At 39.7% G+C, this 25,274-nt stretch overlaps 1 protein-coding gene across 4 annotated transcripts in view; it reads right to left on the minus strand.

The window, feature by feature from the left end:
- Positions 1–15: 15 nt before the first annotated feature.
- Positions 16–25,274, minus strand: part of LOC139611115 (WD repeat-containing protein 70) — a 40,091-nt gene continuing 14,832 nt past the window's right edge. For 2 of the 4 annotated variants that reach the window (XM_071465462.1, XM_071465461.1), the window contains exons 10-18: positions 23,159–23,333; positions 15,260–15,359; positions 14,700–14,784; positions 14,446–14,584; positions 7,601–7,701; positions 7,011–7,090; positions 5,159–5,275; positions 2,200–2,362; positions 16–1,451 (exon numbers count right to left, since the gene is read on the minus strand). In XM_071465462.1, the coding sequence (XP_071321563.1) occupies positions 1,364–1,451; positions 2,200–2,362; positions 5,159–5,275; positions 7,011–7,090; positions 7,601–7,701; positions 14,446–14,584; positions 14,700–14,784; positions 15,260–15,359; positions 23,159–23,333 (1,048 nt within the window). In that variant the 3' untranslated portion in view covers positions 16–1,363. The remainder of the gene's footprint in view (positions 1,452–2,199; positions 2,363–5,158; positions 5,276–7,010; positions 7,091–7,600; positions 7,702–14,445; positions 14,585–14,699; positions 14,785–15,259; positions 15,360–23,158; positions 23,334–25,274) is intronic. The other 2 variants (XM_071465463.1, XM_071465460.1) reach the window with 1 other exon arrangement.

Below are 25,274 nucleotides of genomic sequence, written 5' to 3' on the forward strand. Positions count from 1 at the left end.
TAGAAGCTTTGCTCATCATGTCAGTAAAATTTTAATCTTGTACAGAGGCACGAAGCATGTGACTCAAAACTTCTCAATGTTGTACTTGAAAAACAAAGAACACTCACATGTTGTGCGGAGAAGTTGCATTCTGGAGGGATGTGTAAAGAACACAAACATGGGTTTCATTAGATCTGCTATGTTTTTTGGTTTTCTCTGTCAGTTAAAATATTTATTGACATTGTACAGGTCATTCAAGGGATTCAAATAGAAAATGAAGAAATTCCAGATTCCTATTAATGTTTATGCAAAGACAATGCAACAAACGCAATGTATACTTGTAGCCACACCTACGTTTAATCCTAAACAGTTACGCATGAAAGCAACTGGACCCCTAGAAATATGATACAGTTTGGTACTGGAGTTTGAACGTGAAACTTCACCCTACACCCTGAAGTTAATTTTATAATCTTAACTCAGGGTTCATAGTCTCATAGTCTTTATCAGCAAATTAAAGCTGTCAACTAAGCAAACTTCAATTCACTGAGGGAGACTGTGAGATGTGGTTGAGAACTACACTTATTTAAAGCAGTAAGTCAAACGGCAGCTTGGACCAGATCTGGGTGTACTGAGTATCTGCAGGTTTGAGTTAGAGCCTTGTTAAAAAAAAAAAAAAAAAAAAAAAAAAAAAAAAGATATTTGGCAGAAGAATTCCTTTGATCAGCTGGTAAAAACAGATCCGTCACTCCAGACTTCACTTTGGATCAAATTTATCACAGGTTTGACGAGAGAATACAAATTCCTTTATGTAATTCTCAAGGTGGAATACAGCATGTAGAAAAAAAACCAACTAAAAATGTACATTCCAAAATTCAAACTGGCTGAAATTTTTGTATTACTTTTTACAAACTAGCAAACTTCATAGCTGCTGAATAGATCCAGACCACAAAATCTGGAGCTGATTTATGAGGCATTAGCAAACACTGGAGATGTGGGAGAAGAGGGCAATAGAAATGATGCAAATAAAGTCCATACAATCAAAACAGACATAAAAATCTAAATTCCTCCAGTGGTTTGATGAATTACAATGAGAGCAAAATAAACCTGTATATAAAGTTATATTATGCTTGCACAGTTAAAATGCCTCCACATTTATATGCTTCCCCTTAACTCAGAGACATGCATATAAATACATGTACACTTAAAAACAAATTCCAGGAGGAAGGACAGAGACTCCACACTACTCATTTATTGACGTGTAATGCAGATTTTCTGACAGTAACTCAGTATTTGGGATTGAAACAGACCTTGCGTTGCTGAAAATGCCATCCACAAGCCCACCCTGTCAACTCCCTTATATAAAATGATCTGCTGTTGAAAACTTTCAGATCTTGCGTTTCTTCCACTCTGGTTCCTTGTCAGCTTCTTCATCCTCCTCTGATTCCTCTGCAAATACAGGCTCTGGCTGGGTCCTAAAGGGATTCACAAAAGCAAGCAATGATTTAACAACTTCAGAGCAAAGAAATGCATTGTAAATTAAAGATAATAAGCTGATGACAGAGCTTTAAGAAGTCAGATTATATCATTTTAGTGCTTCAGATACAATTTCTTTTAGCTAGGCTGACTGAGGCTGAAGGCTGCAGATGTTACATGAAGCAGAGGACTGTACAGTAACTCAGACTCAGTCTAGACCTGCTTTTCACAGTGCTGTTCCTCAGCAGAAATAACTTGTTTTAAAAACGTTAATTTCTTCCAGCCATGCAGAGAGAGCCGTGACAGTGACTATTAGTCTGCTGCCTGGGAGAGAGCGAGCTCTGTCATCAATGGTGTGCGTCATCTGATTTATCTACTACAATGTACATCACCAGTATGTTGAACTAAAGATAGCTTGCTTGTAGACTGTTTGATTTGGCTCACAGCTTTGTTCTATCCTCACATAGCTGTCTGAGTCTGATTGTGATCTTAAGTTATCCATTAAGCTCGTTGTACCTGTAAAACTGTACAGCTCTTTAAACATTTATGTGTCACACCAGTAGGAAGAAACCCAAGTACTACACAACACTGTAAGCTGCACTGCCAGTGCTCAGCTTACACTGTCTGCTAATGAGAGGAAACCCAGCAATGAGAGAAGATGAGTGAGTGAGGAGGAGAGAAACGGTGAGTTGGACAGAGTGAGTGGATGATTCATATTTTTACAAATGAAGATAGGAGGTTTCTTACTGTGTATATGCCGGGGCAACCCAGTACGGGTTCTCTGAAGCTTCCTTGGCATGACGTAGGATAGCTTCTCGTGGGTTGCTGTCATCTGTTTTATCTAAAGCAATGTTCTTCACAATGAATGAAGACAGAGTGCCACCATGAGCTGCTACTCTGCCTCCACGACCTGTCGGCACACAATGTCACTGAATTAGATTCGGTTGAGACTAATGTACGTTAAAAAAAAAGAACAGACAGAAGACAGAAGTTTCTAACATTAAATATTTACATTTGTCAATGTTAACATGTGCATGACTCAGTATGATGTGCTATTTTACTAACACACAGTAACATAGACAGTTACACACCTCAATTCTATTTTTAACTAGAAGTTACTTCCACATTGGCAGACAGCAACGTACACTAGTGTACCTCTAAAACTAGAATTATCACCTCGCGGTTGTATGCCCCTGCCACTCAGACTAATTTTAGATTACATCCCTGTTTATCCAGAGTCATATAAAATAAAAACCATTTGTGTGAAATTCTGTCATAATTGCTGTGTCGAGTCTTGAGTATCAAATCCATTCGTCCTTGAGTCCAAGTGAATGTTTGTACCAAATTTAAAGAAATGCCCTTAAGGCGTTATTGAGATATTGTGTTCATGAGGCCAAAACCACATTTTGTGAGGTCAACATGACCATGACCTTTGACCTCCAAAGTTGAATCAGTTGACCTTAAGTCCAAGTGAATGTTTGTACCAAATTTGAAGGGATTCCCTTGAGGAGTTCTTGAGATATTGCATTCACAGGGCCAAAACTGCATTTCGTGAGGTCACTGTGACCTTAACCTTTGACCTCAAAAATATAATCAGTTCATCCTTGAGTCCAAGTGGACATCTGTGCCAAATTTGAAGAAATTCCTTGAAGGTGTTACTGAGATATCATGTCCACGAGAATGGTACAGATGGACAACACAAAACAATGTGACTCCGGCTCCGGCTGTAACCAGAACGGAGGCAAAAAAACCCATGATGTAATAAATAAAGTAAAAACTAAATATCACCAACTCAGTGCGAGGCTTGACATTTACCAGTGAAGCAGCAACTGACATGGCAGTCTGCTATTGGCCAGTCTTTGCTGCCAGATGATGTCATCATTTGCTAATCTACCATAATGTACTATTCTCTGTAGACAATCATATGATTTAGCATCAAAGACAAAAATGTTGAACAATAAATGCATTAGTGATGTGTTAAAATACAATACTTAAGTCGACTAAAGTATTTGATTGTAATTTATCACTTTACATGACAGTCTATTATATTTTTCATAAAAAATGCTACCAATACTTTATACTAAAGCAGCAGGTAATGACATTATTTATTTATATATATATATATATATATATATAAAAAATAAGATAGATAGAAAGATATATATATATATATATCTTTATCACTTTGGGAATGTTCTGTTTTGTTCCATTCTTGTTTCAGAAAGCAGTGCATAAAAGCTACAGTGATCTCTGCTGTAGTTACAGTACGTCTGTGCTGCTGGCTGGACTGGACTGCATTTAATGGAGCTTTTGGGGGGAAAACCTTCCTGCTTTCCAGAGAGAACATTATTACGGCTGTCTTAAAAGATCAAGGTTAGGATAGACACACACAAACACACACACATTCACATACTTAAAGACACAGGGATTTCCTGCAGTAGTTGGGCAGTGGGGTTGTTTGGAGATTGAGAGGCACTTCTTTCCATTGCTTGTAAGCATTCAGCCAACCACCAGCATTACCTTGCACTTATGCAAGTCAATTCACAGAGAGAATAAACAATATACAGACAGCCTGTCATTTAGAAACCACTGGCCTGCTATCAAGTAGTCAAACTTACTTTCCTGAAAGTGACCTAAATTTTAATTTGCACACTGTTCACTTTACTTTTCTGCCGTCCTCTCAACCTCTGTGACTCAACATGTTTCCATACTTGAATACAATGCCATGCAAAAGCATGGGGATGCTCTAACAATTTTTAATTAATGTCATTTAGCTGAGCAGTGTTTTTTTACTTGCTCTTTTATATAAGAAAAGTGTTTTCTTACTTAAACTACACTTAAACAACAGTGAAGAAAAAAAAAGAAAAAGTGATATTGGTAAATGACAGCTTCCTCTGAAAACATTTTATTTGCCTTGGCAGATAATATTTTTTATACATCTGTAGTAAATTTCTTATTTCATAAGATTTTTCATAATCCCCTTTTAAAATCTGGCTACTTTTTGTATGTTCCATAACTACGTGTTTAAATATGTTTTCTCTATTTGAGAGTGAGGGGAAAAAAAGTGCACTTTATTTCACTGTGGAACCATTATTGTTGTAAGGATATAGTACTGAAGGATTAAGTGAAAAAACAGTGAAAGTGAAAAGACACAACCAAACATGACGGCAATGAGCCAGCTGGAATACAATAAAGCAGGAAATGTTGTCTGGAACCTTGGCTTATTGGAACAAAGCTCAAAATGTATCTATGATTATGCATAGGTGTGAATGCGTGGATTACAGTATAAACATAAACACATCGACATCGGGTTCCTGAGAAAGTTCACAATACATCATTATGTCCTAGCAGTTAAAAAATATGAGGCAACAACAGGCTACAATGAGTCTTTGAGGGGCCAAGTGGGAGCAGTGCTGTTATAGCTCTTGACTTCAGCTGGATTGCATAATACTGAACACATCAACAACTGTGGATTTGTACATCTGCCTCAAACAGACTCGTGTATTCATCCACTTACAAACATGAGTAATAATTCACTGCAAAAACAAAAGCACAACTGTAGCCATACCTCATTACTCATTTTTAAATGGGCGGGGACAAAGACTATAAATAGTATATGTTGCACTTTTGTCAGTTTTTGTTACTTTATTGTTTTCCACTAATAAAAGCAAGAAAAATAAACAAAACAAAAACAAATGCACGTTACCTGGTCCGGACACAGGCGGCTCGGGTTTGTGGGACTTCTTGGGGTCAAGTCTGTCCTTCTCCAGCTGTTTCCGTGTACTGCGCTGTCGGGCCTCTCTGAACATGGGTAAGGCATGAGCTGGAGACACACAGGGTAAACATGGATAATCAAGTTGCTTAGGTAACTCAAACTACAAGATCACATAACACAGGCAGACAAATAAGCCAGCAGGGCGCCTGGAAATATGTTCAATGTTTGCAGCCCACATATATTACTTCCCTGAATGAAGACAGAGATGCAAAGCTGAGATTCGTAAGTGTTTTCAGGAAGTGCAGAAACACATTCTCTCAATCTCACCTATTACTACACCTTGCGGAGGATGCGCAGCGTTTATGTGAAAATACACACACCTGTTAATCTCTGGCAGCGTCTCTCCTCTTGTGTACTCTTTCTGCCACTATGCACACCAACATATTCATTATATCCCCCATGTTTAGATTCAGACAATTACTCTGCCACTCTTCACACTTTTGTGAGCACTACCACAATAAAAGCCCCCAGCACTTAAATCCATGAGTGTGCGAGTGAACGTGTGCATGAGTAAGTGTGAATGAGTGCCCTCAAAAGGTGTGTGAGAAAGAGGGTGAGTGTGTGCGACCATTTGTGTTTGTGTAAAGTGAGTGTGTGCTCAGCTCTTACCCTCAGGGGTTACAAAGAGACACTTTTTTTTAAAGGGCTAGATAAAGTGATTTTCCATTCAGGAGCTCTGTCGCTGTTCAGTGTTAATTCTTCTCCTCCACGCTACATTAAGCAAAAAGGTTACTGTTAACAGATTCCCTCGCTTTTCTCAATGGGCCATCACATGCTTCCTGTCCCCTTTAATTTTCCAGTGCCAGGGCACCAAGTGCGTCACTGCCTGCTTGTGTCAGTCAAATGCCTGCCTACTTCACACCCTGTTGGCATGGCAATGAACTCACATGATGCATCTGAAGAGGCTGCAGCAGCCCAAACAATAAATGGTGTCTGAATTGGGTCTTAGCAGCCAATCAGGGACGACATGATGGCAGCTGTTCAGTCCCTGTAGGTTCATGACTTCAGTCTGGGGGCAAAGGAGTGCGAGGCACGCACAAAAGAGATGACAGCCTCGTGTGTTGGTGATATGACAGGATGACAGGTAGGGGGTGGTTTGTGTGTGTATGTGTGTGTTGTGTGTGGACCAGCAGATCACGCCAGCAGAGGTGGGAGAGGTGGCTGTTCCTAGCGTGATCTACTGTGACTGCAGACCACATGGCTGTCGCGTGGCACAGTGCCCTGTGGCTGTCCATCCACTCATCCACACCCTTCTCTATCAGCTAATGGGCCTGTGAAAGCACTGAATTCTCTCATTCCTCACAAAGCCACCGGTATGAGATAGTGTGTTTGAATGTTTGTGTGCGATTGTGTGACAAAGAGAGAAACAACAAAGAGTTGGCATGTAAACAAGGGTTGGTATTTTTGTTCTTTATGTCTGAGAACAAACTTTGGAATATGCTTCACTTGTCACATTGTGCACTTGGAAGATGGCTGACACTGTTTTGGTGGTGCCTCTTAAAAGACACGCTGCTGTATCATGTAAAGAGCAGATGTGGTGGTTGCTTAAGATGAACTAAACTGCTGAAGGGCTTTGAGAAAGCCACTTCACTTTAATTGCGACAGTAATTGTTTACTGATTAAAAGGTGATGGGTGAAACAACACGCCGTGCACAAAAAAGCAAGAGGGCAGGGAAAGGATCAAAGTTCATTAAGTGGCAAACTCTATTACCCTTGGAAGGTATGTATAAAACAAATGTTTGTGTGTTTTTGTGTGTACAAGTGCAGACAATGGATAACTTACGTGTGATGATGTAATCTTGTGTTAGTGTCTCTGCTTGTTTCTCTTTCCGCTTGCTCTTCACTACACACAGTTTGGCCCCCCTGGAAAAGAGCCAGTTGGTTAAAAATGATGCTGTTTGAAGCTATCACATAGAAAACAAAACATCAAGGATATAATTATCCACCTGAAGAGACATAAACCAACAATGAATTTATCACTCTAACAAGTCTTTGCAGCTTAAAATTGCATATACCACTGCTTGTGCAACAGAACTCAAATGTTGTACAGAAAACATGAAAAATTATGTACAAGAACCACAGTAATGCACTGATTGACATTTACAATGACTGATTCAGTTATAGTATTTGCTTTGACTAACAAAGAGACAATATTTCAAACATCTGGGTCAAATAATGGTTTTACTGCTAACTTGACAACAGCATTTTAAATATCAGTTAGGACCTCTGTATTTGGCACATGTCATGTCTGGCACCAGAGCCAATACTGGTTAGTAGGATGAATTCATTGTTGGTTTCAGTTTCTTCAGTGCGATTGGTGTCAATAAAAAGAAAATAAAATTGCACCAAACTAAAGGTCTTAACCACACATACCTGTGGCTTTTTACAGGATCATAGTAGACTTTTGCCAGTCCATTCCCAGTTCCCACCATTATCTGGTTGAGTTTTGGGTGCCACAGACACCGAACAACACTCTGGAATACACACAAAGAAAGACAGACACAACAAGATGCAATTAAATGTTTGCCTACATTAATTGAAGGTGGTACGTGTGAGGAAACTAGGTCATGCTTGGAAGTAGCTGCTCACAGCAGGTAGTGAACAACTTTCTTTATTGTTGGTCGGATTTGCAAGAATGTTTCTGCTTCTCGCTAACAAAAGGTAACAATCGTATTTATTGTCGTAGGTATTGTGAGTGCGTGACCCAGGTTGGTTGTGGTACAGTAGGGATCAGTCCCAGTGTGCTCTGCTGCTCTAGTTGACTATATTTGGTTGTTGGGATAAGGGCTGGATCCCTCAGTCTGTGTGTGACAGATGGCCCAGTGCCAATAGGCAAATGTGACCACATTTATCCAGAGGTGTGTGTATGTGAGAGAGAGAGAGACAGTCAGAGAGAAAAAGAGGGGAAGAGAGAGAAATACAAGCACGGTTGTTGGACAGTGATGAAGACCCTCTGTTCAGGCTGTGATATGTGAGCTATAGTAAAGTGCTAGACTTCCTAGACTGCAGTGGTGCCTCCTTTCTTCACACACATTATTGAAGCATCACAACCTTCTATGACGAATTGTGTTTAAGAGTGTCACTGCTAACATACATCTATGTATCTAGTGTGGGTGTACGTCCTGTAGTTTGATGAACTGTTTGAGGAGTGATTGAACATTTGACGCCTCTTTATGTAGAACAGGGAAGGCAATCTGGGGGGCGGGGGTCTAGGACAGGAGCGTAGGATGGGGGGTGGGTAGGAATATGACTGGGACGTCCAGATTCTGTGACAGTAAAAGCTGCTTAGCGCCCAGCTGTTCAGCTTCCCACCAGGATACCAGGGGAAGGAGTCTCAATCTCTCTGTCTCTCTCTCTCTCTTACTCTCGCTCACACACACACACAAGTAATCATACATATACATAGAAAAAAAATGCAAGCCTGACTAGTTTGAGTTGTAAGCATGTTCAAATATTTTCATGCAAGTACACAAAAGAATTAATTAACTCTTACAGTTGTTTCAAATAATTCACAATCTACTGAAATTGAACAGGCACATCACACGTATATTTCTACACTATAAGGCCAGCAGCTCAGTGTGTGTGTGGCTCATGGGACAGATGAGGCTTAATCTGCTCAACCAGATCATGAGCCAGCTGTAATTGATAGAAAGATCTGGAATATGCAGGATGTGCTTAACACGAGCCTCTCATATTCCATTCATATACTGGCAGATGGAAGATGGCATATAAATTATTTCAAATAAATTAATTAATAAGTGGTGGTCATTGCACTGTATTTTAGCATTGCAACTCTTAATTTACCAAATAACTCTGAATTGTGAAAACTGCTGTTTGGTCAGACAGAAAGCTCAACACCTCCATCAACATGTATCAACGTGTACGTATCATGACCAATTGAAGTCTGTGGATGTGCTTCAGTGTAAATGTGTAATCAGTTATAAATTGACCTGTCAGGGGTTGCTAAAGCAACACGGACAGTCCCCACACGCAAGGGAAGGCAGAGATGACAGCTAGGAATTCTGTTACACTCCACAGGTACTGTCAAAGCTTGAGGAATTCACCCAATGCACAGCGCAGCAACACAACACAGAACGGTGCTAATTGGGTAAATAACACAGCCAGTCAAGCTCAGAAAACTGCCTTTTCAGACTCTAACTTATCTTTCTGTCAACAGTCGCACAAGCAAACCTGAAAGAGCAGAGCAGGCTAAAACAGACCAGTTCAGTGGGGCCCACCCCCAACTGGATCCACCGAGATATCCACAGCCAAGCACAGCTCAGTCCAATCCAATAGTAAGACTGCTTTCCAGATATTCAGGGAAGCGTGTTTACACTCTAGGAACTCCTGTTTATGCTTCATGTCCACAAAATTACATCACATCATGTAGGAGGAAACTTTAATCAGTCAGCTCTTCAGTAGCAGCCTTCTATGTCCCATCAGATTAAAATACCAAAGACTGATTAGGGATAAATAAGACAACACCCTCTCACCCAATATGTATGCTGATTATGAAATGAAGTTATGTAGCACTAGTAGGACACAGCAGTCACAGCTGTGTGCCTTGTTTAGTCACTGGTGAGTGGATCCAAATGTGCGCTGCTTCTGACAGACTTACAGAGTTACACAGGCCAACTGAATGCAGCAGGGGAAGGGAAAACACTTCTCTCAGCACCTCAGCTACACACTGAGTGGGCACATGTCCGAGAAGTCTGCAATTAGTATGGACTACCTTACTGGAACAACTGGCTTTTACATCTTCCATGATTTCCTTGGTGAGAAGAAAGAATAGTTAAGGTTTCCCTTCTACCTTTCAGGCTTGGCTGCTCTTACTGAGGATGAAAGAGCAACCATTCATATCAAAGGCCTCCTTAAAGTGCATGGCACAGAGAGCAGCTCACTGTCCATGAGCTATCAAGCATGATGATGAGATGGTAGGTGTAGTACGTGCAAACAGCAACTAGTGAAGGTGACCATGTTGGTTCACCTACAAAAATATCTCATCATGAGAAACATCACCTATTACATAGAAGGGATAATCATTCATTGCTTAGACTGTTGAAATTCAGCAATCAGTTTTTTCTCCAGAACAAAGGGTCACTCCGATTTTTCTGAAACTCATTCTGACGTTCTCTCTTTGACCTTTAAGTCAAGTATAAGCACATCATATCAAGGATGCTCTGAATGCACTTTTTCCTCTCCCAATCTTGATTACTATATGGATGCACAGGATTTTCATTTTCATTCTTATTTCAAAATCTGTCCACCTCACCAGATGAATCTGATGAGTGTGCAGTGTGTTTAAATGCGTCATGATTCATACTGCAGTATTCCACAAGTATAACTCATAACTAACAGTTTGAGTGTAATATGAATACTGCCAAGTGAAGGCATACACACAATGCATAACACTGGAAGACACGTACATGCATGTGAGCTGAAATGCATACAGTACAGAGAAATGCACACACACGTTAGAGAAAGTGCATGATGGCTGCAGGTTTCACTCGGTCTCCATTTGAAATCCAGCCAAAGCTCAGTGCTTTGATAGTCACCTGGTTCCTGCCCCTTTTGATGGACTAAGATAAGCTTAAGAGTGTCTGAAGTATTAACCAAATGGGCCTAAAACAGCCTCTGCTCTCATGCACACCCCAGAATCCAGGTCTGGGGTTATGTAGACTGTTTAGTTAGAAATGATTGGTGGCCCTTCCTTTCACTCGCCTGTCTGGTATGCCACTTTATAAAGACTGCACTTAAATTCTTGGGCGATCTGAGAGGCAGATGGCTGATGTAAACATAGTAAATAGCACATTCATCAGGTTCACTGAGTGCATGTCAACCTGATAAAACCAATATCCTGCAAAACAAAAATTTCTGCATCAGAATTATTTTACAAAATGGGGTAAAGATATTTCACAAGGGTCATTTAGTTGCACTCAGATTGGTTAAGGGGTTGGGATGAGAGACTGAACGCAGGGGATGAATTTCATGAAAACTATCTCGTATATCAATCCAAAAATCTAAGAAATCACAATGATCTAGGCTAGAAAATCTGGTTGTAACCCTTAGTGACCCCTGTAAAACTCTTTTCATACTTCTCCAAAACCACTCTCTGTTTCTGTTTGTCCAGTTAATGTCAAAATACCAAAAAATTGACCAAAACATCTATGCAATTTTGCAACAATACATAAATTTACAGCTATCAACTACTGAAGACAATTGCCATTAATTGACACTTTGAATGTCTTTCATTCAGTTTTAGAAAGGTTTCTGAAAGGTTTCTGAAATAGCATCCAACATAACATGTATTTTCTGTGCCCCTGCTCCATTCATGTGCCCACTCAACACAAAATGTTGACACTCAAACCACAGCTTTTATGGACACAAGACTAATTAAATGAATGACAGCAAGAAATTGCTCAAATATGTGGACGGCTTCAAAGATTATTTCTTTAGACTTCAAATGATGAAAGGCATAATTAGAGTTCTTTAATCATTACCATATAAATTCTCAGAGGTCAGTACAATTTACACAAATAAAACCATTGCCAAGTGACAACTGGCTGTCTGTACCAGTCTCCAGATTGCATTGTTTTTTGTGGCATAGGTTGGACTTTATGGGAAATCCACTAGATTTCTGTATAGCACAAAGTGTGAGCAGACAGGAAGAGGTTTTGCTGTCCTTCCAGTGAAACTAAGCTGAAGCTTTCAGAGTCTCTCATTATGGCAGATGGTGGTACAAGTGAAAGGCCAATGGAAAAATAATTTCCTAATGTTTACCCTCTTTAGTAAAGTGAAAGAAAAGACAAACGTCCATGGCGCGATTCAAGGGAGGAGGTGGGTTGTTAAGTTCTAAACAGACTCTTTGACCCAAAGTGTCTGCGGTCTTTCTTTGATGCTGCCTATGGCCATTGTCACCATAGTAAAAGTGAGTGCAAATGTTACAGCAGCTCTTGTTTGTACAGTAGACTTTTCAATACAACAATGATAACTGCTAAATCCATGTATAGGTGGTTTATGTTGTTCACGAACTTATATTGCCACCTACCGTCTTGGAGAGACACAATTAATACTGAACACTCAAAAGTCAAGTGTACTTCAACTGGAGGACACTGGTAAGCTCTGTCAGGTTGTGACTGTCACGTCTAACTGCTGCCAGAAACAAGCTCTATGTTTCTAGAGAGGAGAGGACAAGTATACTGCAACCATTATCTACACAAAGAGGGTATCCAAAAAATGAGGTTTTAATTTTGTGAAACAATTTGCACAAACAGTGTAAGACCTTAGTATGACACAGAGATTGTTAGGTGAGGGCACCAAAGTATTTTCCAATCACAGTTGGCAGTGAAAGAGTATACTTAAGTTAACAGTGGTAATTTAAGCTCTTTTAGTCATCACATCAATTCAAAGTCAATCTTGTGTCAATGTTCTGTAATTTTTCTTCACTCTGTTCTAACTTCAGGCGTCTGCACTGGCAGGATCATGTAGCTCTCTCAGTTACAAGGTGTACACAGACTTGAAAGCTTACACTCATGTTTGAATTCAACAGCTGCATTTTTTTATTAAAGCTAATGTAATCTAGTTACTAATGTTTGTATCTAAACCCTAAAATCTGAAGTGAAATTCAGGTCATATTTAGATTTTTTTTTTTTTAAAGTGACAATAAATAAAAGTGAATTCAGTCTTTTTTAAATTAAATTTTCACTCAGATAAAATGGGGTCAACCAAAAGACAGCCTGTCCTCCCCTCCCCTCAGTTAGTACAACTGTGCAGCGGGGTGTGTACTTAGTGTGGATGCTGTGCCAAGGTTTGCAAGTGAACAGCAGCTGGCTGGCAGAACATGGGGATGCATATACACACACACAAACCCAGCTTTTGTCTCTTTCCCCCTCTCTCAAACATGTTCACTCAATGGCCCATGTGAAAGAGTCATGCCTTAGCCAGAGAGACCATGCTAGAAGCCATTATCCTCTGTCAGCCCACACTGTTTTGACTATAGATACACAGTGCTAAATCTGTTGAAAGGGCTTGAAGAAAGAGAGACGGAGGAGGAGCAGGAAGCAACAAAACAAAAGTTTTCCTACTGAAGACAGGACCTCTGACCTGCGTTTCAGCACCTATGGCGGGTTGCCCAATGGATTTCTGAGAAAGCAGGATAGGTCTAAAGTGCAAAGTATGCTAACGTGTCCGACACTGTAGTCTGTGCATGTGAATGGAACATGCTTATTGTGTCTGCAGATAATTTAATTTCAAATGTTACTCAAAGGCAGTACATGTGAAAGCGTCAATGGCTGTCCTGCCAAAGTTTGCGGGAATGACTTGCAGTAAGGAAAGGTGACATTACTCCACTTTCTCCAAGCTTACCTCAAACCATTTTGTAAATTTCATCCTTTGCCTTCACTCCACCCTCCATAATTCTTCTCATCTCCCTCTGTATTTTCCCCAAAAATAATGCTAACATTAATTTTTCATCCTGGATTAAGATGGAGAAAATACTGCACATTTTCTGCTATTTTGCTGAGATATGATGAGCTTCTGAGACAGTAATTTAAAAGGAAAATGTCTAGTAACTGCCAGAGGACTGTGCTGTTTGATATTTGATTTCAGTTTTGGAGAAAAGAAAAAGTAATTTCTCTGTCTGAGACAACTGGTGTCAGTTCAAATAAGATTTTAATTGATTTTTGTAGACTTGTTTCTGGCATTATTATTCCATAATTATAAATAACAGAGGCTGCTGACTGCACAGGTCTGGATATGTCTCTCCAAATTCCTCTGGTTTACATAGCTATCTATATTTGCTGTTAGAAATTGCTTCCACATGTTTAAATACCAGCTAACATAAATAATAGGATGAAGGTCTAATCCATTGGAATAAGTCTGCGTTGGGCTAAATACGAAGTTAAATAATTCCCCATATCAGGCCAGTCAGGTTTTTTACAGCTGTCAAAATGTAACATTAGACAACTGTTGTATTTTAAATGTCTAAAATGTAACGATATAAAAATATTTTAAAGTAGCAGTTTTGCATGGAGGAGAAATGACATCCACATTGGTTTCATTATGTCTTCATTATGTTTCATTATGGATTCATTATGTTTTTTTTCCACTGTGCATCATTTTGGGTCATTTTGGTTTGTAACCAACATATCAAATCAACCAAATGAAAAACATCTTGTAATGAGAGCATTTGTGGTTGTAGAGATTTAGGAAGAACTTACTGCATTGGTGACTTCTATTTCGTAGACTCTCTGAAAGGAAGCTCGGTCAAAGAAAACCAGCTTCCCACTTCCCTCGTCTTTCTTCACCGACGTCCCAGTCACAAGAAGCTTGTCATCTGGGCTAAAACAGCAGTCAGTCCTAATGGGGAAAATTACACATATACAACAACAGTTCAAAATCCACACATAAAGCATTCATAACAAGAACAGCAAACAGACAGATTGTGACAAAGATGACAATTAAAAAGTCTCACATGGAAAAGTAGTTGGTTAACCCAGTAGCTACATTCAAAGGCTTCCTGAAGTTGCGTATATCCCAAATCTTCAGTGTGTCATCACCTAGAAAAGAACAGATGAAGGGTAAATTGTGAGATTTACAGTACAGAAAGTCACACAAATGGAACTTTCTTAAAGACGATTTACTTCACGATAGTGTACCATATTTCCTTACTATACAGCAAGGCAGCATGAGTTATTTTTCATTTACATTATAAAATTATGTTGGGTGAAGGACTCTTAAACAGAGTTATTCTTGTTTATCTTTGTGTTAGAAACCTCTTGACTCAGAACTCAGGTCTTTTTGTGTATATTTCTCTTGTGAGTCATCTATGTTTTGTTGGTGGTGGTCCCTGTTTAGTTGCATCGGGAAGAGATGAGCCTCTTCTCTGCTTAAAAATCATCACTTTGGATCAATGATCAAGGATTGGACCTAAACACTGGAGGCTCCGAGCTGGGCTGCTGATGAATGCAACTTCAGCATGAGCAATAGCTGCTTGTGGGGGTTTGGCAGATAAGGCTGAGGTCTTTTTCTTACCTCCACGTGAAGCGAGAGTCATGCCATCGTAGGAGAAAGAGAGGCAGGAGGTGTCTGATCCTGGAGTGTGTGCTTGTCGACAGTGGAACTTTGTATGAACCTTAGAAGAAAAAGAGAAAACAAGTCCTACGTGAATGTGTATGAAAGTGAAAGTTGAGTACAGAGGTCATGATAGCAGCAAGTCACTCCTGTTTGTATCTAATAATAGACTTGTGCAAGTGACAAAAATAGAAATACTTAAGCAAATACAGTTTCAAGTGTATTTATATACTGTTGATATTTGTCACAAACAAGTCTCAAAAGACATTACAGAGACAGAAAAGAACCTAAATAGAAATAGAAATAGAATAGAAATTGATCATTAATTACAGAAAAAAATGAATAGCGAGCACAGTCCTGGCTCTCTCTGCAGTTTCCATAAACATACTGCTTTTGTTACTGCTGATCATAAATATTAAAGAGTTCTTATAATCTCCTGATGAACTACACTGTGAAACTGCCAATGCTTTACTTCACTAGCAAACATTTCAGTCTGTCACTGTAGTAACAGCAAGACCTTTTCACTCTCTCTGACTTCAAAACAACATACGGTTTTCATTCTCTCCATGAACACACCATCCCATTATACTTAACTATGAAGCCCCCTACATCCTGTGAAATACCAGCAACTTCACACACTGTACCCACCACACTCTTTAGCAAGACTACAGACATTTACCTTGGCAAGCTTAGGTGCCTGTCTGGTATTTTCATTTTTCCTTTGGTCCTACCTGAAACAGTATTATAATATTCCTACTGCATACATTTTACCAGCCAGTAACACACAACAGACACTGCAGCCCTCAGCTAACATCGCCCTTTTTTATTAGACACCCTTAACCAAGTGTTATGTCACAAGTCTGAGCTAGTAACAACAACTATTTTGAAGTGCCACATCAAAATATCAACAATCACTGGGATAAGTTACATAATATGGGCAATCATGCTTGTGTGAAGAAACGCTTAAACAGAAAGAGAGTAAGTATCCCCTCCCTACAACAGTTTAAGTTGAATTTTACACATTAAAGTTACATTATGTGAAGTGGAGAATGTTGTGCTTTTGGAACTTGACCCATATGAGGAATCATTACTATGATATCTTAGTATCTATGTCATCAGTTTTACTGCTCGTTTATTAATTGTCTTTTAGTCCCAGTGAAGCCAAATGTTAATGACTGCAGCTGCATGGATCAGCTTTGATGTTTAAATACTATATGAGTAGAGCTAAAATGATGAGTTGATTAATGAATCAATTAATCAACAGAATTAATCTGCAAATATTTTGATAATCAAGCAATCATTTCCCCGCAATAATGTCAAACTGCTCCTAGTTACAGCTTTTTTAGTTTATGGATTTGGTGTTGGCATTTTAGTGATATTTTGGAAACAGTGACAAATTGCCCTCTGCTCAATTCAAAAGTCATCTAAAACATTTATTCCCAGGCCCTGCAGCCGTGTATCCTCTGCAAACAGAAGCATTTTAACTTCTCGTCTAAACAGCTGTTTCCAAGATAGCCTGCCGTTCGATGTACTTCCTCAGCGCTCACTCAGAGTAAGTGGTGTACTGCTGTAGTACAGAGTGTGTGTGCCAGATCTGCAGCTCCAGGCTGGAAATAACCCAGCTCAACACTCCCCCCCACTCCCCTCCCACCACCAACACAGATAATTTTTTCTATCCTGCTCACACATACACACAAAGGAAAAGCAAGAAGAAAAGCTGTGTAAAAGTACACGGGCACACAAAATGTGGACGATGAACAGCAGTGAAAAAGGAGATGACCAGTAAATAAACACAATGACGTTAAAATTCATGTTATTCTAGTTAAACTTAAGTTCAGTAAGGATTCATTGTTGATTAACGTGATAATTTTCCGATTAATCTATATAAGTCTATAAAATGTCCATCACAAGAAACCATGGTGATGTGTTTAAATTGCTGGTTTTGTTCAGCAAACAGTCCAAACTGATGCACAGTGGCATTTTTGACATTTACTTATTTTTACATTTTTGCTTACTTCAATGATGAACCGTTTTTCAAAATTGTTGCAGTTTAATTTTTTGTCAGTCAACTAATCAATTAAATGTTTCAGTACAATTGAAATGCCTTGTTGCCTGTGTCTTCTCTCTGCTTATTTACTCTCCCAGTGCCTTAGTTTTACCTGGGCTGAGTACAGCCAGATTACAGAGATCGATCATTACTAGACGTTGGTGAAGCAATAGTCTGGGAAGTAGGCTAGCTAACACTCAAACAAACATAACCTTGGTTTATACAGCTACATTTTCATTAATTCTAAACGGAATGCAAATAAATCAGTGAAAAGGGAATTGCAGCAATACAGGCTTTTGACCAAGAAAGGAGGATAAGGAATCTGAGCATAGAAGACAGATAAGATAGAGAAATATAGAGAAATGCTGGCAAAAAGAGCTGGGGAGAGTGGAGCGTGAGGTGAATGAGTGATGTGTCCTCATGATACAAGAAGGAAACGAGGCCATACTTCACTTCCAAAGTAAATGGAGGGAAGTTATTAACTTGGATGAGACAGATAACACTGTTACCTTGAACTGTAGATAACATGGATTCCACTTTTTCAGGCCTTGGCCACTTAGCCTCGGTAGTCTCTCCAGGGATAATTTTTTGCTTCATTTCATCACCATTTTCATTATATATTACCTTTGACTCAATTCCATTTTCCTCATTTTTTTATCTTTGATTATCTACCTATTCTTTTATTTGCTGCACTAAAATTGAGTTGGCTGAGAAAGTCAGGAGGTCAATTTAACTACATTTTCCAATCTTAGAGCAGGTGTGGAACAGTTAGGCCATAGGCTATCTCTGGCCTATTAAGTAGCAGTAAAGTACAATGTAAAGTACAATGTAAGGCTTAAACACAGAATAGTCTAGCTTTAAAGTACATGGTGACTGAGCTTAGAGAATTGGCTGCTTTTCTTGATCAGCCTAAAACAAAGACACGAGAGGCCCCATTTCAATCACGCAATCACAGTGACCACTGCCACTGTTGTGCCAAGTGCACATGGACAATGGGAGCTTATCCAAACACAAAATTTCCATTCACACAACTGTGGAAACATCTATAAATGGTAGGGACAAAAAGGTTTGGTGGGATCAATGGACTATGAACAAGAGGGTGTGCTAACCAACCATTTTCTTGTAATTGTCTTTTCTCATGAGATGTTGCATGAAGTTCACATGCAAATCATAAAATGGGTCTAGCAGAGAGAATAGTCCAGGCTAGTTTCCTCTCATGTCTGAGAGGTGCAGGGTGAGAATATATGGCGCCAAACATGTAGATATAACACCATAAATCTACTGCAAGGAAAAGGTGATGAAATTTGTGTTTTAGAACTTCAGAGGGATTTGCACAGATGTGTTTGATTTTTTTTCTCAAGGAACCTTGTTTCAAAACTTCATTTTCACAATAGCCATAGGTTTCTTCAGGTCAACTAGTAAGAAGAGTTATGAGCTCTTGTTCGAGTCATTCCACAATTTTTTTCTTTCTCTTTTTATCTGACATCTTTCTGTCTAAGATTAACACCATCTGCTGTTTGAACATGCCACTTCCAGGGGAAATGATCAAAAGAAAAGCAGACACAGCGAGGCACACAGGAACATGCAATTACAACAGAAATAACAAATAAATGGATTAATCAGAAAAAGTAGTGTTAATAGGTCAGTTGTGGTTATTCTAGCTGCTTATTGCAAACATACCCCCCGCTCCAGCTATTTCTAGATCATATACTGCTGTTGTGAAAGTGTTTATTTACTATCCTGATGTTGGCTGGCATTGGTAGATGCCACGGGGTTTGCTTCCTGTGATAATCTATACAGCCGGTTTGTGAAACTAGATTCTCATGCACGGTTTCAAACCTCTTTCACGCCTTGTGACATCCTCTGCGAGCTGTGCCCGTCACTCTGCCCAACAAGTATCAGAATAAATTGCCACAGTTTTATAAATCCAATGTCTGTATTTTAAACAGATTTTATGTATACCACTTCATATAACACTGGACATACATACACACAAACACACACATGCACTCAGCAGCACGAGTTGATACATAGCTGAAGGAACGCAGCATTGGGTTTCATCCTCAGAAGACTATGATAGCAATCCACCACAGGGCCAACTGTTCCTGACCACACTGAGTATCATTATATAAATACTGTGTGGCTCTGCATTTCTCCTACCTCCGTATTTTTACAGCCGCACACCTGAAAGACTTAATGATGCCCACTGTGCAGTCACTTGTGACATCTCACTCTGACCTTTGTTACGTTCTGAGAATCAAGTGGCCAAACCACAGCCCTGAACAGCTGCTCTGAGCTTTCATGGAAATCAACAAGTGGTGATGTGATGTGAAGCCGTGTGTGTGTTGGAGGATCACACACTCTGGATTGAGTGTCCAGACAGTCCAATAGTGGGCTATGTTAAAGTAACTATATTCCTCTAAGTTTCAGCTACATACTGTGCAAAATGGGATTCTTCTTTCCAAGTCTTTGTCCCTGGTTAAAATATGGGTAAGGAATGAGGAATGTATAACACTGAAAGCTGTGTTCCTGCTGCAGGACAGTGATCTGTGTAAAGTTTTATGATCAGGCTGTCTTTTGATAGCCTGGTGGTGGACCAGTTTCATTGCGCTTCTATGAAGACAGGTCCAGGATGTGTGTGTACTCTCGCTGGTTAATTCCTAGACAATTTTCAAACATTTTCATTGGACTTGAAGTTCTTCTGTAATTGTCCGTTGTAATATCCCACAGTCCTATCTCTTATGACCCATAAAGGTACTGGTTGACAATGATACTGTGCAGAATTGCATTAGCGTGTTGAGGGTCCTTTTAGGCTGGTGACTATAACTGATGTGCTGGCCAGAACTGGCAGTCAGTTTATCCAGGTGAAAACAAGCTATGACAAAAAGCGCATGTTGAGTGGAGAAAACGGATCCTGGAATCTTGATTCAGTTTTACAAAAACAAGATGCACTGAACGGAAGAACCAACTTAAAACATCATGTGGACCATTGTTTTTGGTCATAATTAAGAATCAATTGCAGTGACAAAGCCACAGCAAATGCAGAAAAGTTTGCCACGTTATCTCATAAAACCACTCCCCACCATGTAGTTTATCAAAACCACCTCTTTTGGGGTCCCACTTTGAAGTCTGGAAACATCTAAGTCCACCAATGACATCATAGCATTCCTCAGATCTCTGTGGTAATGTTTTGGAACGAAGACCTGCACCCTCAATGCACCAAGTATCACAGAGAGCACATTACCTGGCAACCATTTACATGCAGTCTTGTAATTCTGGCACCGACCCCTCTGGTCAGAGAATGAGCATGCAATCACTCTCTGTGGCAGTCCACTAAAAGAGACCTACTTGACTCCCATCATAGGATCAATCAACCAATGTGAGGGTTCAAGAGCACCATGTGTCATCCTCAATAGCTTCTCTTCAGCTGAGCTCTAGATCAAGGTCATGTACATGATTGATCGTGATTGATCTGCCTGCATATTCTGGCCATGAGTAATAGCAGCGATACAACAGGAGATAGGCTTCATTTGAGTGGGGGAGGGAGCTGCAATAAAAGCATCGAGAGGTCAACTCCTTTTTAGGCTTGTGGCTGAATTTTAGTCAGCAGCACAGGTTGCTGATTAGGGCAGAGGGCACCAACTAAATTCTTGAGCCATTCAGACAAGACAGGCTCCAGTGGTCAGGCAACAGACATGTCTATTGTAAGCTGCTATGGGACGCAGGGTAAATATTTAGTTTGGAGAAGGAGGGGTAATAAATTTTGAGAGCTTTAACCCAATCACTTGGAGCCTGCTCCTACGAGCAGCCCAGGGGTAGAATGATGTGGAGGATATTCAGGAGTCTGTACAACCTGGGTACATAGAACCACAGACACTCTTACAATAGGAAAGTAGTTCCAGGGAAAACAACTCTCCCATGTTTGTGAGTCCTGTGATTATGAAGTTGACTGTTGGAGTAATTATCGTGTAGCCCACTTCTCATTTGACTAATCTGGATAAGCCCCTCTGTCCAATCAGACTGTTCCAACTCACTAACTACAGCTTAATTGTTACTGCGGCTATTCTCATATGAAATAACAGAAGCATTCAACCTTGTCCACGTATGGGGTTGGACAGATGAAAGGATGTGAAGTGAAACAAAAGAATTAAAGTAGAAATGTCCCAAAACCTTAAGGTCAGAAAAACAACTTCTTATCACCAGATAGCTCATTAAAATATACTTATACCCAATTTTTCATTCTACATTGTCCTGATACTGGCTGGTTTAGAAAGTACATGTGTAGTTCTTAATCAACTTAATATTCAATCTTAAAATGTGGGTCTATAGTGTTTTAGGATTCCCATGAGAGTAACTTGTGAAACCAAAAGAGCTTGCCATAATGTAAGGTAATACCACACTGGAATGATGCCTATAATATGTCTTTGTTGAAAACATTGACTTATGAGTGCTGCAGGTCCCCCAAACTCGCTCCTCTCCTCCTTTTTTTCCTTCTCTTTCCATCTGTCTTGTGGAGGTGCATATTGTGCATGAAAAAGCAAGTGAGCAATAAGCTGCCAAACCTTATCTGTCATTGATTATCAGAAAACAATAGAAAGTGATATCTCTTTGCTGCCGGGAGCCTGACCAGAGAGGTGTCAGCGTGACAGCCATTAATATGACAGACTCATTGGGTAGACAGGCAGGCATGGGTTAAGAAGTAACCATGAGTGATGTAACATGTGAGTGCTTCAGAAGCTCTACTCAAAGAAAGATGGAGGAAATGCATTATCCTACTGGGGATGGAAGTCATTTTCATCCATAGTGACGATTTATCAAATAACTCAAGTGAAAACAGTGAGAGCAATGCTTCCCAGGAGCCAAGATCAACTATTACCTCAACAATGTTAATCTTGAAGAATGGTATGAACACTTTGATCACTTAATTGCCAAATTAACTAATAGTGGAAAATCTGCAGAGGGAAATTGTGATTGGGCCTCCCAGCAACTTTCATGTAACACAACTCAATCATAACACATCAGTTAATTCAGTTACATAAATGGGTATCTTTTGTCATGCTACAGATGCAGCTCTAGGGATACTGTTTCTGTCTAACGGTCAGTTCACCACTTTGGTGATCCCCTGACTTTTTCTCCAGTGCTACCATTAGGTTGAGATTTGTGGTTTTGAGTAGAATGTCTCAGTAATTATTGGATGGATTTGGTACACACATTCATGTTCCCCTCAGGATGAACTGCAATCACTTTGGTGTTTCCTTACCTTTTTCTCTAGTGTAATCATCAGATCAAAATTCCCATCAGCCTCAGTTATACTGTGTCTTTAATGCCAGGGAGTGAATGCTAGCATGCTAACACACTAAACTTAGTATAAAATATTATTCTTAGCATTTTAGCATTGTCGCTGTTAGAATGCTGATGTTAATATTTAGCTCCAAGCACCAATGTCTCTAATTACAGCATCACAGAGCCTCTAAAATGGCTGTAGACTTCAATGTGGATTCAACAAGAGCAACTCTGGCCGAAGCTCATCACCATGTACCTGGTTAGTGTGATTACAGGGTCAATAAAGGTCAGACAGGCTATTTAATACTATTCTCAACCACTCCCAGTTTGGACAAATGCATTTTAAAGCCAGGGATTTGAATTCTGGTCAGTGTTAGTGACTTGTTGAACTCTGACCTCTCTGGCCTGTGACCGTATGACCCGTGTCTCATGATTCTGTACCTAAGGCCATAACAAAACAGACATTCTATGTTTACAACCACATTGTTTGCACATTATGGTGGTTGGTATGTGTGTGTTTTAAGACTCACGCTGAGGTTTCTGTCCCAGATCTGGATGGTGCCATCTTGGCAGCCGGCTGCAATGAGCTTCCCATCACGGCTGTAGGTGCAGCATGTGGGTGTGACCTTCTTCCCCTGGAGGGAGCGGGGTTTGAACACAGACTTGTGCTTCTTCTCCGAGTTCAAGTCCCATGTGCGCACGGTGCTGTGGACAGGAAGATAATTTAATTTATCCTTACTGTCATGAATTGGTCATAAAATATCTGTTCCTCAAAACATATTTGGTGATTAACACCATCCACTCCCATGATAAATCATATTCACATAAAGCTACAGTGTGCCCCATGACCAGGGCAAACTTATGAACATGAGGTCAGACAGCTATTTGTTGCAGGATGAGGGGATAGCAAACAGCAGAAAAGTAGATCAGTCTGACAGGCATGTCTGAAGCTTCCATGAAATTCTGATTGTCTCTTCTACATCTGTTGAACACATTACACAACCTGGACCACTGAGAACAAGGACTTCAAATGCAGACCTTTTCATATACACTACCTACACTACACTTAAGTTTTAGAGCACACTAGTTTTTCCAGTTTTCATTGACATTTAAGCAGTTCGAGTCCAGTGAATAACCTCACATGGTACAAAGCTCAACACTAAACTACCAAAGGTTTAAAAAAAAAAAAAAAAAAAAAAAAGTTTGGGTCACCAAAACTAAATACCATGCACATTTCATAGAAAACAGGCCTTTTTCAGGAATAAAAAAAATTGTTAACTGACAGCTTTCCTGCAACAATGGAAGTAAATGAAGTCTTGAAAGTTAATGCAAACATTTCTTACTGGTGCCCCAACCTTTTTCTGATGAAAAACAAACCCTCTGCATGTACAAAGCAGTGAAGGAACAGACTGTGTTACTATACCCTGTGATGCACCATTAAGACAACACTGTACTACAGGAAGTAGTACTTTATATTGCTATCAGAATGGCAAAGTAACAAAGAAAGCCAGACTGGTTGGTCAGGGGCTCACCCACAGCAAGATAATGACCCAAAACATTAGAGGAAAATAACCAGATGGTGTTTTCACATGATGGAAGAACAGCACAATTTCCACACTTAAACCACATGGAGCTGGTTTGAGACAAACTGGACAGAAGGCAAAAGCAAAACTACCTGCAAGTGCAACACACTTGTGGGAACTTCTGCAACAGTGTTGGAAGGAACTTTCTGAACAATATTTTATTTCCACTGTAGAAAGGAATCCAAAAAGTCTGTGTAGTTCAACAAGAAGATTCCATTATTCCTTGTTTTTTAAAATGTCCAATAGTTTATTTGTGCTATGCTTTGATTTCACAAACAGTGACACTGAATTTAACAGCTAGGAAAACTGTGGTGTTCTAAAATGTTTGTACCAATGAAAATTTCCAAACTGTCATCAAATGTAAGCTCAACAAGAATCCCTTGTTTTATATATATGACATATAGTATGGTCAAATCTTCCATCAAACAAAGAATGAAACATAAGAAACAAATGAGTAGTTGTAGGTTGCGAGGAGTTGTAAGTATTTCTGCATATTCTGAATTTCATCCTTTTTCTTGAGAAAATTGAAGAACTGCATAACAGATCCTGCAGTGATGAAAGAAAAAAAATGACGAGAAAGGTTTTAAATAAAAATGTACAGAGAAAAAGCAAACTGAGTTGCCTACCAGCACCACAAGTCACTTGATGAGACGTAAAGCTCCTCCACATTTATTTATTGAAAGACTACACACAAAAATGTTTAGCCAACCTCTCACACACCCACACCAACACTCATGCCAGACAGAGTGTGTCCAAATGTGTCTGTGACCCACTGCTTGCTTTAGTGAGCACTGTGACCTTTGGGTCATGAGGTCAGCAGAGGAGTATAAACACACAGGCAGGGCTGCTACTAACAGCCAGGCAAAGATTCCTCCGTGGCTAGATACAAAGTCACAGGCACACACACTCAACTGTGTTTGGATAAGTCTAACAATGTGATACAAATGCCAACTGAAGACATATGGTTTGAGTGAGAACTGGCAAGGGTCAAATAAAACTCTGTTTGATGCATAGTTGTGTTTAAATCCACATAAACCAAAGCGGTTCATAAATCAAAAAAACC

Source organism: Trachinotus anak, unplaced genomic scaffold, assembly GCF_046630095.1.
Source record: "Trachinotus anak isolate AG129_WGS33_773 ecotype Australia unplaced genomic scaffold, CSIRO_AGI_Tana_v1 ptg000028l, whole genome shotgun sequence".
In the NCBI taxonomy this organism is placed as follows: domain Eukaryota; kingdom Metazoa; phylum Chordata; class Actinopteri; order Carangiformes; family Carangidae; genus Trachinotus; species Trachinotus anak.